We start from the raw sequence: 18,539 nt of genomic DNA, 5'->3' as shown, positions 1-18,539 counted from the left end.
CTCCCAAATTTGTCTAGAAAATGAACTCTGACCATTGGAATTGCCAAAATCCAGGTATTACTATCAATAAAATTGCATAGGCATTGAAGCAGTACTTGCAGTTTTAAATTATTTTAGCTTTATTTAGCTCCTCCCTGTTTGAGGTTTGCCTTGCTGGAGTGATCTGTGAAGTTTGCTTTTAGTTCCTATTTCGTTGGTGTTGGGAGTGTGACCCATGGTAAACCAGGGCCCATTTCTCATCCTCACCTGAAAAATGAAGTGGTGAACATTGGAGAGGTTGTACTTAAGTGTCTGTAATGGAGCTCAGATGGGAAATCAGCAAACTGACAGCAGGGAGATGTCATTAGGGTGAGCTGGGTGGTAGGAGAGCACGCCGTGGTTTGAGGTCCCCGAGGGAAGCTGGGCTGCCCCATCCCTGCAAGTGTGCAGGACCAGGCTGGATGGGACTTTGAGCAACTTGATCTAGTGGAAGGTGTCCCTGTCCATGGCAAGGGGGATGGAAATAGATGATATTTATGGTCCCTTTTGTCCCAAACCATTCAGTAATTCTATGATTCTGTAACATGCTTTATTGCCACTTACCTATCAGGGTGGGCTTAGTGGGTTTATCTTCTGGTCTGTGTTATACCATGGCCAGGAGGATTCTCTGATCCAGTGGTCAGTAAAAGGCAATTAGAGGTATGGTTCTTGTTCAGATGATATTGACTCCATGAAGTCCCACAAATATGGTCTCCTAAAAATTAACCCAAAAATTTCCCCTCTGCGGGATACAACACTGTTGATACTGTGCAGGTTTGGGTGGGGTTTTTATGGGTTTTGTGGGGTTTTTCCTTTCTTTGTTCATTAATACAATAAATTAATTGTGGGATAGGGGCATTGCTTTGAAGCTGCCTTTACCACATTCACACTACCCATTGCCACACAGGTCTCCTCAAGATGGTGCCAGCAGTGGGAGATGCCTGTGATTCCAGTGGAAGGTGCTCAGGCACTCTTCTTTCCCTCTCAGTCTGTCTCACCTTTCTAGTTCTTGCAAGTTCATCCTGCTGTCCTCTTTCCCTCCCCGCCCCAGGCTCTAGGCTCCCAGCTCACTCAGCAGCTGAGTCAGTGTCCCTTCCTCCTCCGCTGCAATGCCAGCATGGCCAAGTGGTGCCGGTTCCCCCGTCCCGCAGTCCCAGGAGTCACCAGGTGGAGCTGTTGCCCAGTGCAATGCCCTCCGTGCAGCGCCGCACAGCCCAGCCCTTGCAGAAGGCTCCCTGGTGTTAGGTTTTGTGATGGAGCTTGCTTTGGTGGGCAGCTGTGTCAGGTAGTGCCAGGGGTCTTGTTTCTTGCCACGGGTTCAGTCTTGAGTCGGTTTTATTGGTGCAAGGTTGTTTCCTGTGACTGAACCAGCCTGTGCCTTGTTCGACAGTGAGGTCCCCCAAAGGCTGCACTGCTTCTGCACAGTTTGTGACCACCCTGTTGCACTCCAAAGCTGCTTCACTGTCGTGTGGACATAAGCAAGTCTCATTAAGGATATCCTCAGGCTTTGTACTGTTGGGTCCCCCATGCAATCCAGTGGGAGGGATTTTTGCGTATTCGTTGCCATGTGCTGCTTTGAAGGAGATTTGTGTGTGTGTGACCTTTCAAAGATGCTTCTCTTTGTTCTCCTTTCATCCTCTCATCTTATTAGCTAGCCAGCTTGACCACCTTATACCACCTTATTTGCAGCTGGTTTTTACAGGGATCATGCTCCTACTTGAAACTGTAAAGGCAGTTCAAAACACGGAATTGAGCATCTTAAATGAATAGCCAGTGCCCCCAAAAGCCACAGTTTGAGCTGAAGGAATGCAAGTAAACACAAAGTTCCTTCTTCCTTTTCACCAGGCTAAGCAATTCTTTCTCCACAGCCGCCCATACCACATGCTGACAAGGGCATAAGAAATTGATTAAGATTCTGCTCTTTGATTTCAATTTAAAATCCCCCATTTCTCTTGGCAGCTCAGCTGCTGTTCTGAATTTGATAATTTGTGTGGAAACAGGAAGGAAAGGTGTAAGAAAAGACACTGAGAATTAGCTGGAAATTTGATATGGGGAAGCAGTTTCTAAATAATATTAGCAACAATCAAAGGCTGTTGTCTTTGCTGTCCACGCTCATGGTAGCATAGGACTGTGGTTAGATTGTTCTTTTTATAGTAAGATGCAGTGATTAAGCATAAACAGTGGAATTAGAATTGATAGATTTGGGTTTTGGGTTGGTTTTTGTTTGGTTGGTTGGTTTTTTTTACCAGAGTAGGTGAGCTCTAAAAAGTGTGAAGCAGAGGTAGGTTGGCTGCAGTGTTGCTTTTATTCCTGAAGAATAGCTTTGTTGTCCCTTTCCCTCCACAGCCCCCTTTCTCACAAATCAAAATCGCTTTATATTCCTGTGTCAGCTTCATAGACAAAAGAGTTGGCAGGCTGTGGAAGAGCAGCACGATTTGTAAGTCCTGGAAGAGAGAATGTGCAGCAGACACGTGGAATACTTTGTTGGGGCAATGAGTATCACTCCAGGCTGGGGCATGAACAGATCGAGAGCAGCCCTGCTGAGAGGGACCTGAGGATTCTGCTGGGTGAGAGGCTGGGCATGAGCTGTCAATGTGAGCTTGCAGCCCAGAAAGTCAAACACACTCTGGGCTGCATCCAAACCAGCATGGCCAGCAGGGCAAGGGAAGGAATTCTGCTCCTCTGCTCTGCTCTGCCCTGGTGAGACCCCACCTGCAGTGCTGTATCCAGCTCTGGGGTCCTCAGCACAGGAAGGACATGGACATGCTGGAGAGAGTCCAGAGGAGGCCACCAAGATGATTAGAGGGATGGAGCATCTCTAGTACAACAAAAGGCTGAGACAACTGGAATTGTTCAGCAAAGAGAAGAGGAAGAGGAGAGGAGAGGAGAGGAGAGGAGAGAAGAGAAGAGAAGAGAAGAGAAGAGAAGAGAAGAGAAGAGAAGAGAAGAGAAGAGAAGAGAAGAGAAGAGAAGAGAGAGAGAAGGCTTCAGGGTGACCTAATTGTGACCTTCCAGAACCTGAAAGGAGCCTACAAGAAAAATATGGAGAGGGACATTTTATCATGTGTAAGTGGCAGGACAAGGATGAATGGATTCAAACAAAAAGATAGTAGGTTTGGATTAGATATTAGGAGGAAGTTTTCTGCTGTGTGGGTGGTGAGGCACTGGAACAGGTTGCCCAGAGCTCTGGATGCCCCATCCCTGAAAGTGTTCAAGGCCAGGCTGGGTGGAGCACTGAGCAACCTGGTGTATTGAAAGATATTCCTGCCCATGGTGGGTGGGTTGGAGGTAGATGATCTTTAAGGTCCCTTTCTATGATTCTGTGATTCTTAAGGCTGCAGCTGTGATTCTCCATGCCATCAACCCAGCGTGAAGAGCTTGGGATTGGAGCCCTAGTGATGATAGCAGAATAATGCCAATTATCTTGAAAACACTCTAAAAAATTGGTTTTATATAATTTTACATGCATGAATATATCAATGTCTCTGGCAAAGTGAATCTTTGCTAGCATTAGCTACAATATAGAATTAGCTGCTCTTCAGTCTCTCTTATCTCTGGCCAGGCACATCGCTTTGGTAGGATGAGAAAGTGCTTTTGGCCATCAATGCTTGATTTTGTACTTTATGGTTTGGTGTTGCTTGTGATCTTTGGGTATGTCTCTGACAAAAGTAGATAGTTGAAGAGATTGTAATTCATATTGCAGTCTGGGAGGGAGGGAGGGATGGAAATACTTTTTTTTATGTATAAGAGAGAAAAGCATGTAGCAAAATATTAAAGAAAGTGTATTTGAAACTTGGGCATTAGAGGTTTTTGTTGTCTCTGAAAGATGACTGGGCTGGGATCTGGAGGAGAGCAAGGGGCCTGTGACTACAAAGAAACTTGCTGACTCCAAAGAAGCCTTCAGATACCAGGACCAGTAGGACTGCATTCTCTGGCTCCAGGTACTGCACATACTGAGCAGCTATGCAGGCCTGACTTTAATTCCACAGGAAGATGTGTGCAGGATGTGTGTGGAAGGAAACCACATATAATCACACTGGCAAGGGTGCCAAAACTGGTAAGGCAGCAGGCATTTGGCTTTGGGGACTGGTTGGGAACAGAGGTGGACAGGGCTGTAGGTAGACTCCCTTCAGCTCTGAGGTGAAGCAGATGGTCAGTCACTGTACATGTTTTTCAAATGGATGTGGACTGAAGGAAAACAAACCTAGAAAAGGGATCGGATGATGTTTTCTATTCAGAGATGTATTGGGTTTCTGTGGCAAGGCTTTGGTAGTGGGGGGGCTGCAGGGGGTGGCATCTGTGAGAAGCTGCCAGAAGCTTCCCTGGTGTCCTACAGAGCCAACACCAGCTGGCTACAGGGTGGACCCACCACTGGCAAAGGCTGATCCCATCAGTGATGGTGGTAGTGACTCTGGGGTAGCGTGGCTCAGAAATGGAAAAAAGTGCTGCACAAGAGCAGATTGCAGAGGAATATGTGAGAGCAACAGCCCTGCAGACACCAGGGTCAGTGGAGAAGGAGAAGGACATGGTACTCCAGGCTCCTGAGCAGAGATTCCCCGGGAGCCTGTGTGCAGACCATGGTGAGGCAGTTGTGCCCCTTCAACACATGGAGGTCCATGGTGGAGCAGAGATCCTCCTGCAGCCCATGGAGGGGATCATTTTGGAAAAGGTGGATGCCTCAGGGAAACTGTGACCACATGGAAAATTCATGTGGGAGGAGGCTCCTGCCAGGACCTGTGGACTCATGGAAAGAGGAGCCCACACTGGAATAACTTTGCTGGCCCAGCTTGTGACTCCATGGAGGGCCCACACTGGAGCTGTCTGTGCCTGAAGGATTGCATGGAAGAGACTGTGCTGAAGCAGTTTGGGAAGAGCTGCATCCCATGGGAAGGACTCACATATGAGCAGAAGAATGTGGGGAGCCTTCCCCCTCAGGAGGAGTGAGAAGCAGAGACAATGCTCTGGTGAGGAGCAGGTAGAGAAGTTGGAGTATAGTAAAGCTCAGGAAAAAGAGAAGGATGTGGGTGAGGTGTTTTAAGATTTAATTTTTATTGTTCATCATCCTACTTTGATTTGATTTGCAATAAATTAAATTAATTTCCCCATTTCCAGTCTATTTTGCCCATGGCAGTGGTTGGTGAGTGATCTCTCCCTGTCCTTATTTCAACCCACAGGTTTTTTGTTATATTTTGTCTCCCCTGGCCATTGATAGGGTGACTTTGGTGGGCACCTGGTTTCCAGGCAGCAACAACCCACCACAGGAGGCTGGATACAGTAAGCCCTGACTGGCAAATGTTTTTCTCTTTTAAAACAGCCAGTAGAAATATACGGGTGGTATTGAAGCTGCATACAAATACCAAACAAATAAACTCAGTGCTTGACTATCTCTTAAAGAACTTAAATAGCTCTTTGTTACTGTACTGTCTGAATGCTTTAGAACTATCACTGTTTTACATCCCCATAATGCTGTTGCAAGGTAAAATGAAATAAGTATTTTCATATAGCAGCTAGTGAGCTGAGAACAGCAGAGCCAAGAATTACTGTGCCAAATGCAGTCCTTGCAGCACTAGGAGGAAGGATTGCATTCTGATATAACAGGACTGACCTGATTGTGGGTAGAACAAGTGCCGCACTTTTGTGTGTAGAGGGAATTAATATAATTCTAATGTGCTCCAGAGGAAAAAGTCTGATTCTGTAGCTGATTTGTGCTCTGCAACAGCACTGTTGGCCTGAAAGCAATTAGAAATGATGTGTAGGAATTTTTACTGTGTGGGAGTTGGCATAGGTCATCCTAACTAAGGGGGAGTAATGTACCAACTGACTTAAAAGACACCTTTACTGCCATATATTATGAGTTTAAAGAAGGGAATGCAACAAAAGGAAATGCAAATAGGGATTTTCGTGTAAAGTTCACACAGGGACAGATGACCAGAAGAACTGTGGTGGTTCCTGCTGAAGTGAGACACTGCAGAATCCAGCCAGGGTAAACCCACCAGAGAAAGCCAGTGGTGGCCATCCTCCCTCTCAAAACAGAGTTGCAGTGAGATCCATGTGTTTGTGCTGGGTCATGGGCAGCTGGGTTCCAATATTCAGTGTGAGTGTTGTTCATTTGGCAAGTACCCTTCACTCAGGAAAGTGCATGACAGCAAAATTACACTTCTGGGAGCCAACTCTGGTCCTAGTTCTTCCCTTTCACAAATTTGCTTTGCAGATGAGTATCTCCCAGATCTTTGCAGAAATTCCTTGAAGATCACTGGTGGTATAAGGCCATGACATTTTAATTTGGAATTTACAGAAATCATTAGTGTCCTGAATGAGATGCCTGCAATATTTTGACTGCGGAAGTGAGGATTCAGAGCGCCTGTACCTGCATCCCTTTGGTTCAGCTGAAGCCTCAGGCAGTTTTGTCTTGGTGAAGCAGCTGAGAGTCAGTGTGTGGGTCTAAGAGCTGCTCTTGTATTTTCATCTGTGCAGTTATGCAGTGATGGCTTTGCCCACTTGATACATCTTGCAGATGGAAAAACTGAATAAAGGCGGGAAACTTTCTGCACTTCTTCCTAGACACCACTCCACACTGCATGGCTTCGTTTTCCCTGGGACAAGCCTGACACTTGGCAGATTCAATTCAGTCCCAGGGGTGTCTGAACCTTGGTCTCCTGCAAGGTATTTCTCCTTACAGCAGTTTCAGACAACTGAAAGTGATACCCAAACACAGGGAAGGGCAAAGGATGTGTTTAAGGATAGCAAAAAGTTTATTGGGCAGAGTCATGCTTGGATTAAAATACTGCCCTTGGAAACTGCCATCAGGAATCTGTTGTGCATAGCTCTTCCTTGTATGTTCATGCAGTTGATAAAAATCCAAAGGCAGTTTCAGATGCTCTTCAAGCTGCCTGTCACAGCCTTCCAGAGCAGCTGTAAGTGGATTAGTAAGACATGGAAAGTATTGCAATGCTACCTGCGTTTGATCAGCAGAGTAATGATTAAAATGTTGAAGGTGGGCACAGAGGACTAAAGCAGGCTGCAAATTGCGAAGCTTTAATTTATTTTTCAGCTTGTTGCTTTTTTGCCTCCATTGAAATTTAAAAGACAGCCATTATCCTGTGCTCAGCCTTAGGATGTCACATGCCTTTGGGTTAAGAGCTGGCAACCCTGAAAGCATTCAAAATGCAGGTTGGGTGTCTCAGTGCTGCATGCCTGACCGTGCCCAAGGAGTGACATTCCTCTTGGACACCAGGCTTGACCAGAGCTGAGCTTACATTTCTGCTCAAGCCCAGCGATACTTTACAGCGCAGGCCGTGCAATTTGTCTGATGATAGCTAATGAAATGCAAACCATTTAGCAGCTCTGAGATGCGATTACACTGCTGTGAATTTCCAGATTCCATCAAAGTCCTGCTGAGGGTAATGGGAATGGGCCAGGGTGATTCAACTGTAAATCAAAAACGAAAGCGTGGCCAATTCTGGCAGTGGAAAGAAGAGCTGTTCAAATGTGGAGAAGCTGATTTGCCAAGTCAAAACCAGCTGTGCTTTACAGAGCTACTGGAATGAATGGTCTCTCTGCATTTGTATTTTTTTTTTGGTGACTCATTGATTATTTTTCTTCCCCTAAAGTTTAAATTCTGTCTTTTTACCCCAGGTTTGCCTGGCCAGTTGCAAAAGTTTTCAGTGCCTGTTTTTGGTATATAAAATACCAAATGCATTGATAACAAAGGACAGTTTTCTCCTTTTTGGTAACTTCATACCAATTCAAGTGTTTTCATCTGTACATCTTTAATGCCTCAACAGTGAAAGCTCTGCTCAGAACAAGACAAGGACCTCTCCTTCCTCTCTGCACTAGCACGGGCAGGAATCAAATCAGAGTTAGAAAAAGTGGAATTTAACTTGGGAAATCTTGAGCATAAACTGGCTCCTCTGTTATTTTTCACTTAGGGATGAATCAGCCAAGAGTGTCCGGTGGTGTGAATATGTAACAGGGAGCCAGGAATAGGTGCTTCTCTTAACAATGAGGAGCAGCCAGCTTCCTCTCTGAGCAGATCCTCTTCCAGGAGAGTGAGACAGCTTTTTGACTGCACCCCAGTTCTGTACGTTTCATCAAGCCTGGGGGGTTTGTTTGTTTGTTTTGGTTTTGTTTGTTTGATTTTGGGTTTTTTTTGTTTGGGTTTTTTTTTTTTTTTTTTTTGTCTGAAAGAAGACAGAAGGTGCTATTATCGCACTGGACAGTACACTGAGAGAATTGTTACAGACAAATTTGATCACAGATGTTTCTGGTGCATGCACTTAATTGTATTTCTTGATGCTAACCTGTCTGGAGAAAGCTTCAGAACAGGTTGCTGGTGGGCTCTGGTATTGCTCTCTGGCTGAAACCCTGAGTTCCATCAGTGTAAGCAGCTTTGTAATTCCAGCCCTATACCTGATGAAAAAGCTTTGCCATGAGAGGTTTCCTGGGGGTTTCACTGAATTAGCCCTGACTGCATTGGTCTCACTCTTCTTCTCTTGATCAGGGCTCCTCAGAGGAGGTGGGTTCAGCCACCAAATGCTTGTGGTGCTTTTGCTCAGGTCAGGGTGGTTGGCTGCTCAGCTTTTGGGGAGCCTGGCACAAATGGGCTCTGAGGAGCAGATGCATCCCTGCTGTGAGGTGCAGGGAAGTCCTGCTGAATTTGATGGAAGCCACATGAGCTGTGGGATCAGTTTCTGGCATGTGGGAAAGGATAAAGACTTGTAGGTCCAAATGTTTTTCATATTATTACTGAAATAACATCTACTTTGCCTGGGGATTTTTGAGCACTTAGTATTTATACTCTCCAGGTTGCTAGGGCTCATTCTTCTTTTGATCTGTAAGACTAACTCATGTTAAACCCTGTCAGATTTAATGAGACCTGTCTGTAGCTGATATCTCAGTGACTCAGTTATTGTGAGGAATGTTGTGAAGGGACAGGCATTTTTAATTTTTAAACATTTTCAGAACTTCAGATTTTAAATTTGATTGAATCCTGGCTTTGTCCAAGTTTATGAGAAAACTTCCTTCTGAAGGAGCTGTGTGTGGGATCCCTGTTTATACAGAGGTCAGTTCTCCATTGCTTCTTAATGCAGATTTTTGTGGTGCCTGTCTCCAGGGTGTCTCAACCTTCCTTTAAAGCTGAAATGGGAAGTTAGTCATGAGATCTGTGGTGGTTACAAGCCAGATGTTCTTTTTTTCTTTTTTTTTGTCCTTACTTTGCAAGTAGGAGGACAGAAGGCAGTTTCTTCAGTGTGTTCATTCTTAGGGTGCCATTTCCTCCTGTGACGTGCTGTCTAGTGTTCTTGTTTTGTTTGTATTTTCAAGTTCCTAGAGTCATAAAGGATTTTTGTATGGTTTATCTAATTTTACACATACTTAGGAAACCCTGTGTATTAACATAGCAGAGAAAGACTCTGCATAGTCGAGACTAAAAAAGCTCTTGCAGCATTGTGCATGATTATAGGGCTGCTGTTTAGTCATCAGTCATGATATGTGTGGATTTGTTTTTTTTTGAGAATCCAACATTTATTCGATTTCAGATGTAAAAAAAAATTTACATGAAGAGATTAGTTACTCTGCACAATAGAGCTGGACCCTCAATCTGTTAAAAGCTATTATAATATGAAGGCTACAGACTAACAGCCTAATCAGGGACGTGTTTACAGGGTACTATAGCTCCCTCCAGTTTGGAAAAGTGCTTGGAGGACCAGGCCCTATGTGCAAAGGTATAAATGGGACATCCAGATTTAAATTAAAGAACTAAATTTTTGTGCATTAGCTTTTTCTGCTGGGACAAATGTGTTTGGAACAATAGACAGAGGAATATACCAAATGCCTATTTGTAATGGGAAAATGGTTTTCTTTTTTAATATATTGCTCATATTTTTTCTGCTTTATTTTTTTTTTATCTCCCTGTAAGCTGCTGCAAATCAGCCAGAAGCAGCTCAGTTGTTGCTTGCCTACAAATGAGTTGCCAGCATCCTGCAATGCTGCTAGCCTGAAATACAGTCTCATCTCCTTTACAGTAATGAGAGCCAAGTGGGGTGGTTCCCTGGGAGCAGGAGTGGGGGTGGAGACACTGTTTTCTGTGGCATTCTGCTCTCCATTCTGGTGCTCTTAAAATCCTCACACCTAAACCTGCTGCTAAGGGATTTTGGAAGAACAGAGAATGCGTTTTCCGGGGTTAAAGGGTAAAAGTCTGGAATTAGTCATGCTTACATTGGTTCCTTGTATTTATCAGAAAAGTCTGATACAGTTTCAGATTTTTTAATCCATTTTGCTGACCAGGGGACATTCTGAAGCTGTAGCTACTTATTCTGGCAAACTAATAGTGGCTCACTTAACTGTGAATTACATTTCTGCTTCTTTCCTTCCTCCCTACCCCACCCACTTTGCTTATCTTGCTACAATGTGGTTTATAACTGATATTTTGTAAGTGTGCTAGGAGGCTTATGAAGAAGAAAAAGAATAAAGGGAAACCTGTAGCTGGTTCCTTGAGTGATTTGTGAACACCATGATTCTCAATAACTATAATAATTATTTTATATTTATTCACTTCTTGCTACTTGTTTCCTGGATTGGTATGCTCTTGATCGTCATGAGTCAGTGACTGTAGTGCTGAAGCCCTTGGGTTTCCTGTGAATGAGGGTTTTTCCAAAGAATAGCAGGATCTGTTCCTTGAAGTGCAACATAACTCCCGAGTGCATGTTCTCAGTTTCTGAAACTTATCCAATCCACTCTGCTCAGTGCCACCTTCACCTTTTGCATAAGCCAAGGTGTTATACCTTTGTGTATATTTGATGTTATAGGTACACCAACATCAAGTAAAACAAAACAGAAAAACAGATTAGAGGGTGTAATAAAGGAACTCTGAGAACTGGAAAAATAAATCTTCTGTATGCCTGAATGTTACCCAGGCACGTGGCTTGATAAATCTGCTATAATCCTTTGAAGAAAAAAGAACAAAACAAGGGAGATCATCCCCATCAGATGTTAGAAAAATAGGTTTGTGTAGAGAAGGACTGTGTAGTAAAGTACAAAGCAAATGGTTGCAGGAAAGGTTTGTACAGCCTTAGCAGGGAGGTTCAATATCAATGCACTGATGAGAAAAAGACATTTTTTCTGCTTCTCCGAAACAACAACTCTGCTTTCCTTGTCGTCTGTGAGAGACTTGAAAGATAGTTCCCTGTTGTTGGTAAAAGTTAAGGTCTCTAGCTGTTTTCAAGTTGTTGTATAATGTTCATATGCCATGATTTGCTTTGCTTTCAGGCAGATGAATGTCTTGATTGATGGATGTCAGTACAGTTTTCTGTGACAGGGACTGTCTAGGTAGTTTTAAATCCCATGATGGAATGATAATCACTGCCTTAAGTAGGAAGCTTTTTCTATTTTACTTCCTTCCTCTGTGCTCTAATTATACTCTGGTGGTTTGCATCGTCCAGGCAACAAAAGGGAAGCTGGGAGTGCTTGTTTCAACTGAACCCCCCAGGCAATAAGGTGCCTGGCTCCTGGAAAGCACCAGCCACTGGCTGCAGCAGCGCTCGTCCTAGGAACAGGTTCACTTGTGGTCCGAGTCCATTGGTTTCACTCCAGTTACTCGAGGGGATATTTAGCCCTCTTGGTAGGGCAAGCAATCCCAGGATCAGAGTGTAAGAATGCCTTTAAGCTTCTGGAGGGCTGTTGGTGTGCCTGGCATAAGTTTGACTGTGCTCATTGTGAGATGTGAAAGCAATAGAAACTTTGAAAGGTCCTTTTAATGTTATCATGAAACATTAGTAAGAGCCACGAACTGAAAGATGAAGAGGTTCCAGGAAAATGAGCTAAGCTGTAATCCATGCTTGTGGATGTCACGTCCCTGCCAGAGACCCTGGCTCCTCTTGTAATTGCAGTTGCATTCTGGGTGACTCCTCAGGGGAGCTGGAGGAAGCAGATGAAACTGAAGCATCATCGGGTCACCAGAGTCAATGTCTAGTTCTGAACACCGTGGCAGAAATGCTGTCCCCACAAGAGAGAAATTTAATTCCTTGCAACCAGTGGGTGGTAATTCTAGTTTCTCTACACCACTTAAAATCTGGAAAAATAATTAGATCCTCAATTTCAGGGCAGAGGGGTTTTTTGGATGTCACGTCCCTGCCAGAGACCCTGGCTCCTCTTGTAATTGCAGTTGCATTCTGGGTGACTCCTCAGGGGAGCTGGAGGAAGCAGATGAAACTGAAGCATCATCGGGTCACCAGAGTCAATGTCTAGTTCTGAACACCGTGGCAGAAATGCTGTCCCCACAAGAGAGAAATTTAATTCTTTGCAACCAGTGGGTGGTAATTCTAGTTTCTCTACACCACTTAAAATCTGGAAAAATAATTAGGTCCTCAATTTCAGGGCAGAAGGGTTTTTTAATTGGTTTGGGTTTTTTTTTTTTTTTTTTTTTTTTTTTGGTTTTTTTTTTTTTTTTTTTTTTTTTTGTTTTTTTTTTTAGCTTGTTCTGCTATCCTGGTGTAGTAATTATACAGTGATGTCAGCTAGAATCGATAATGAAGGCAAAATTTGGGAATAGTAACAGGATGTGTTACTGCTATTGATCAAAGGCTACAGGGCTGTTTTTAAACACTGCTCCTCTCTTTGGTCTTTTTTTCTTATTGATTGAGCAGAGTAGATACAAACAACTGTCTGTGCAACATGAGCATTTATTATGGCTTTTAAGCTGACTAAGGACAGCTTTGAATTAAATATGAGAGTTTAAATGATGGTTTTCTAATAAGTGCTGTCTATAAAGACTGGCGTGACAATACAGTTTCACGTAAGCATGGTGGAAGGAAATGTAAATACAGGCATTCTTTTTCTTTCTTACTCAAAAAGTAGATAACATATTGCAAAACTGATTATAGGAGAGGCAGAAGTGCTATTTTTAATACGAAGTTATGTGTGGGCAAAAGCTGCTTTTCTATTTCTTTAATATATAGTTATGTGCGTCGTGCTGTTAACAAACTGTATTGTCTTATCTTGGCATTTTTCAAGAGTGTTGTGTAAATTAGTCATCTTAAAATGTGGATACAAATGGAGCTATGGAGCTAACTACAAATGGTCTGCAATCACTTCAATGAAATTAATAGAAAACTTTCCATTGACTGTTTAATGAGTTAGATTGGACCCTGGGCTGTCATTGTTAATGCCTTGGAAAGGTCAGTATTGATTTCCTGGCATCCTTTTTGTCTCTAAGGAGGCTCTTCGCAATTCTGTGGAAGACACAGTGATAATGTTACTCCTCTTCCTTGATAATTCCCTGTATAATTTAAGTTCTACCTACCATCCAAGGCTTTTGGCAAAAACAGACAGACTGAAAAATGTTGCATTTTTGGGAAGTTGTTTATATCTTAGATACCCAAATAATATTTCTGTATAATTTCAAATTTTCTCCTGCCGCTTCAGGTTATTTTGAATTTTATTTCAGTATTGTACTGCTGTTATTTTTCCCTGCTGATTTGGTATGTTGAAAGAAAAAAAAAAAAGACTCTTCCTGCAAATGGAATCAGCCTGCCATGTTGCAGTGTAGAAAGTAAGCTGTGTTGCCTTTAAAGTAATGCAGTGCAGACCTCTAGCATGGCACACGCAGGGAGAGCTGCCCATCTCTGGGGATCCAGATCTTTGCATTCCTACCCTTTCAAAACCACCCAAAACCTCTGCAAAGTTTCCACTAAGTGGTAGTTTGTCTTGCCATGAAAAGGTTATTTTCACTAAGTCAGTGCTGTCAGTGTGCTAAAATGTTGGTATTATTCTGTTTTGGAAGCTTGCTTGGGCTGGCTGTGCAACAGGCCTGAATGAAATTGTTTCTCTGGCTCTGCTGTGTAATGCACCATGTGTTGGAAAGCACAGGGTTTGCTTGTACAAGTAAATGGCTCTTCTGGATGGACTGCAGTCCTTGCAACAGGAATATAAATCCACTATAATAAAATAAAATAGAGGGCTTGGAGAGAAGGGAGTCCTGGGAAGAGGGCCAGGGAGATTCACTTGTAATGCTGATGTTTGAAATGGATAAGCCATGTCCTTAGTTTTCTTCTGAAATGTGTAACGTGCCCTGCTTGCCACAGGACAAGAAGAAAGAGTCAAATATTAATTCTTGAAAATAAATCAAGTGGAGTATTGACATCTAGGGTCTCCTGGATATGAGTTCATTGACTCACTGTCATGCTTTCTTTGATTTTCAGGATACTGGGGTTGGGAAATCGAGCATCGTTTGTCGGTTTGTCCAGGACCACTTTGATCATAATATTAGTCCTACTATTGGGTAAGTACCACACAAAATACCACTTTGCTTTTCACTGGTCAGTGAGGTTTCAAATCTGACCCTTGAGTGATTTAAGTCCAGAGGTCCTACATCCAAAACAGTCTAAAATGGGAAGCTCTTGTCAAGACAAAAACCAAAACCCCACAACCCAAGAGGCTGTGACCTGCACAATGATCAGGTCATCCCATAGTTTAGTAATGGCAGGAAGACCATGAGAAGCCCTTAAAATACTTTTGTTGAGTATCCTGGTAGGCTAGGCTGGAACATGGACAGTGTCTGTTTCCCCATATGGATGTGCTTTTGTCTAAGTTTAGGATGTGTCCCATTTTCCTTTGTTAAAATAGGAGCAATGCAATTTAAACTAAGTATAATTAATTTATATCACTTCTTTAAAAACTGCTAGGCTTCCTTGTATCATACCATCAGAATCCTAATAGTCCTGTAGTAGATTTTAAGTCAGATTTTTCTTTTTCTTTTAATATCTCAGGGACAGATTTTCCAAGTCCAATGCGACTTGGAAAATTTTTGAAGTTATGGATCTCTTGTGGGAAAGGAAGCTATTACGGAATGTACAGAAAGGAGTAATCTGGGGGGAAAGGGCTGATCTGGCATGTGTGTCAGAGGTGTTTTAAGTCATCTGTGAAGGATTGGTATTGATTGCTGTGTGTAGTTCAGAGGGTTGGACAGTACCTTCTGAAGCTCTGCCTTTCAGTGCATGGAGGAGTCTCAGCTGGAAGCTGCATGTAGAAGTTCCAGGACAATTTTGGATTCCTGAATGAGAATAGAGAAAAATGGACAGAGAGAAAGGAAGCATGTCATGAATAAAATTACTGTCTGAAGACTTGTTTGCAGTGAAAGAATTGATGGCAACTTGAGTGGGTTTTTCTTACTTCTAAACCATTAGCAGCCTTTTTCCCCAAGTAGTTGTTGTTGCTAAGTAAATGCCTTCTGCTCAATTTGGAAAACAATTTTCCTCTCTTACCATAATTATGAAAACTAAATGGATTTTGTTTTTTCCATTGGGAGATTAAAAGATAGCTAGCTAGCTTCACACAGGTGATATTATTTGTCTGCACAGATAAGTGTTTTTTTCTTTCAAATTATTCAACTATTTCAAATATATAATCCTTGAATCAACAGTAACCACTGTGGATCTGTAAATTTCCCTTTTTTGAAGCTGTGAAGTGTTGCTTGTTGGTTTGGGAAGGAATGTGACAACTGAGTGAACACACACTGAAAACAACCAAAGAAATGCTGCCTTTTTTTTTTTTTTTTTTTCCCTTAGTTAGTATTTTCATAAACAATGCAGCATTGTTAAATTCAAGCAATTTGCAGATGGCTGTAGGGGAGAACTCTGCTATATCATTCTCAGGAAATGTTTTGTTCAGTCATATGTCATTTGATGTCATTCGGTGCTTTTGTAATGACCATGCATTGTATCCAATGCATCTTTATCAGCCAGGAAAAATGTTACCACAACAAAAATGGTTCAGCAATACCCAGATAGGATGGGAAAAATAGAAATCTGCCAGAGTTTGGCAGTCTCTCTACCAGCTTTCAAATTAACTGCTGTAATACAGAAAAAGCCTATAAATTTGTAACCTTCTTTCCTAAAAGAAAAAAACTTTGAAAATATAGGCCTATTTAATTTCCTCTGTAAAATAAAATAAACTATGAAGACTTCTTCATCCCAGTTGAAAGGGAGAACAACTTTTTTGCATTTGTTTGCCATGTGCACTCCAGCAGGTGACTTTTCTGTTCCCTGGTGATCCAGTATCATATGTTAAAGTGAAAAGTGGCACACAATGTTGTCTGTTACCTTTCTCTCAGGTCTGTGCCACCAAGAAGATGGAGCTAACAAGCAGCAGAAGCCACGTGTGAGTGGCAGGAACATTTGTGTTCCTGGACCCATGAACTGAACTGAACTTCAGAGGCTTTTCCCTTCTTTTTCCTTCTTTTAAAAAAAGTACATCTATAAGTTGCATATGTCCTCTCTGAGAAAAGGGAGACTTCTGCAGGTATTTTATCAAGGTTTGGAGTTTTCCCCAAATGCAGTCGAATCCAGAAGAACTCACTTAGGTCTACAGGTTATATATTCAGAGTGTCAATTATGTTAAAAATGTCTGTCTTCCTTATTTCCAGAGCATCCTTCATGACTAAAACTGTGCCATGTGGGAATGAGCTTCATAAATTTCTGATCTGGGACACAGCTGGTCAGGAACGGGTGAGTATTAGTTTGCAGAATGCTTTCATGCCTGGTCTCTCTTAATGTGTTGATGTACTTTTTCTAAACCTTTCATCTTCAGAAGACTTTGTAAGTATCAACCTCCTGAATCTTTGCGATGCTCTGCAATGCAGGTGGCCAGCAGGCACCAAGTATTCAGGTTCCCTTTCCATGGATGGCGAAAATGCAGAGACAGGCTGACCATATCACTTACCTAAAAAAACCCCAAACCATGGTGTGAAATGTCACCCACCTTCCCCAAGACAGCTTGAGCAGTGCCCCAGCAACATCCAGTTCCCCTCTGGTTTCACCAAGCTTGTGTGTGGCAGCTCTCATTGGCATTGGAAAGGCTTTGACTTGCAGCCCATGGGCTGGGTGGTCTGAACTTAGGTGGTGACTCCAGGGTTTTCTTGGATTGGGACAGTCAATATGGGCATGGCTTGTGTCTGCTTTTAGTATTTATATTATAAGAAATTACCACCTGAACCACTTTGGGTTTTTATCTTGATTTTTCTCAAGCTTATGAAGCGAATTGCTCAGACTGAGCAGCTTTTCCTCTGACTTTTCAAAACAAAAAACTCAAAACCAAACCATAACGGATTTTTGGACATTAGTTCAACTGGACTGTATGTAAGTCTGGTTGATTTTTTTTTCCTTTTAATAGCCTCAGTGACAGTAGTGCAGTACTAGACTCTAGACTGTAGAGCTGTAGGTTTCTCTTAATGTCCACGTTTGTCTTGAGAAATGGAAAAACCTATGCACACTTCTAGAACATCAAACTTGTGAAATGGCACAGTGTCTCTTCATAGGAAATTGTAGCTATGCTCACATTAGGTTGGGATAAAATGTGATGCTTATACAGACTGGATGTCTGTCCTGATACATCCTACTGTGTTCTCCATACTTTGTATGTGAATTGTGGGCAAAGAAGATTTTTACTTTTAGTTGCAGGAAATGTTTGTGCTTTTATTTATAATACACAGTGTGAGATAAAGTGACTCTGATGAAATCTGTTGGCTCATAACAATTCAGTAAGTTATTTGTCATGGGAAAATGGACCTTGAAAAACATATTTGAAGCCTAATTCCTTCCCTTGAATCTTGTTTGTTCCATTTCTGCATGGTCTGGAGCTGATAACTGACTATTTATTGCAAGAGCTAGCAAAAGTTTGGTTTGCTTTCCCATGGTTTCAGTTTCCTTGCTTATTTTCTCTCTTTTCCCTCTACTACCCTGCTCTCCTTGCTTTTTCTTTTCTTTTTAGTACTTTACAAACAAAACTCAGTTGGATTAATACTTATATCAAGATTGCCTATTTTCCTACTTAGTCTAAGAACTCTCAAAGCCCTCTAAAATTAGGTGAATAGTAGTATTCATATTTACATATCTACTGAAACAAACGATGCCTCATTTGAGGCAGGAAATCTGTGACTCTTCTCTGACTCTTGGACACAAAATTCATCCTTCCCAACTAGTCCCTTATGTTTCCTCTCAATTTTTTTAGCTCACCATTTTTCAAACATCTGCTTTCCCTTTTTTTGTGTGTGTGTGTGTGTGAAACTGTGGTGAGCAAGGAGCACCACAAATTTTGTTAGATTGCTTAGAATTTATTACAGATACGGCATGTTAAAGGTTTTCATTAATTAGTGATCACGAATTAGTCTAGGGACCATCTTTTTGTTCTGTGTTTGCACATTATATTCCCAGTCTTTCACTAGGACTAGGAAAGTGTAGTGATACAGTAAACCAAGTTCATTGGTGTTGAGTGCAGGTTTCCCAAGGTGAGGTCCATACTGGTCCAGGTCATTCGCTGTCCTAGAACATTCCTGTTTTACATTGCAGCTAAACATATGATGCTTCTCAATACCTTACTTACTTTAATCAGGGATTTTTGGTTGCTTTGTTTTGTCTTCCTCCTTCTGATTTAAGAAAAATGTCTCCCCCTGTTAAATTTTTTCTGGTTATCCTCTGAACAACAATGATGACCCAACATTTCCAGCCTATCCCACCTTCTGGGCCTATTGC

At 42.3% G+C, this 18,539-nt stretch overlaps 1 protein-coding gene across 1 annotated transcript in view; it reads left to right on the top strand.

Annotated features, from left to right (window-relative positions):
- Positions 1–18,539, top strand: part of RAB31 (RAB31, member RAS oncogene family) — a 60,005-nt gene that overhangs the window by 13,233 nt on the left and 28,233 nt on the right. The window contains exons 2-3 of the mRNA XM_041477598.1: positions 14,214–14,293; positions 16,436–16,517. Of these exons, the coding sequence (XP_041333532.1) occupies positions 14,214–14,293; positions 16,436–16,517 (162 nt within the window). The remainder of the gene's footprint in view (positions 1–14,213; positions 14,294–16,435; positions 16,518–18,539) is intronic.

Source organism: Pyrgilauda ruficollis, unplaced genomic scaffold (genome assembly GCF_017590135.1).
Source record: "Pyrgilauda ruficollis isolate IOZ18807 unplaced genomic scaffold, ASM1759013v1 scaffold41, whole genome shotgun sequence".
NCBI lineage: Eukaryota > Metazoa > Chordata > Aves > Passeriformes > Passeridae > Pyrgilauda > Pyrgilauda ruficollis.
This window is presented reverse-complemented; position numbering and strand designations above follow the sequence as displayed.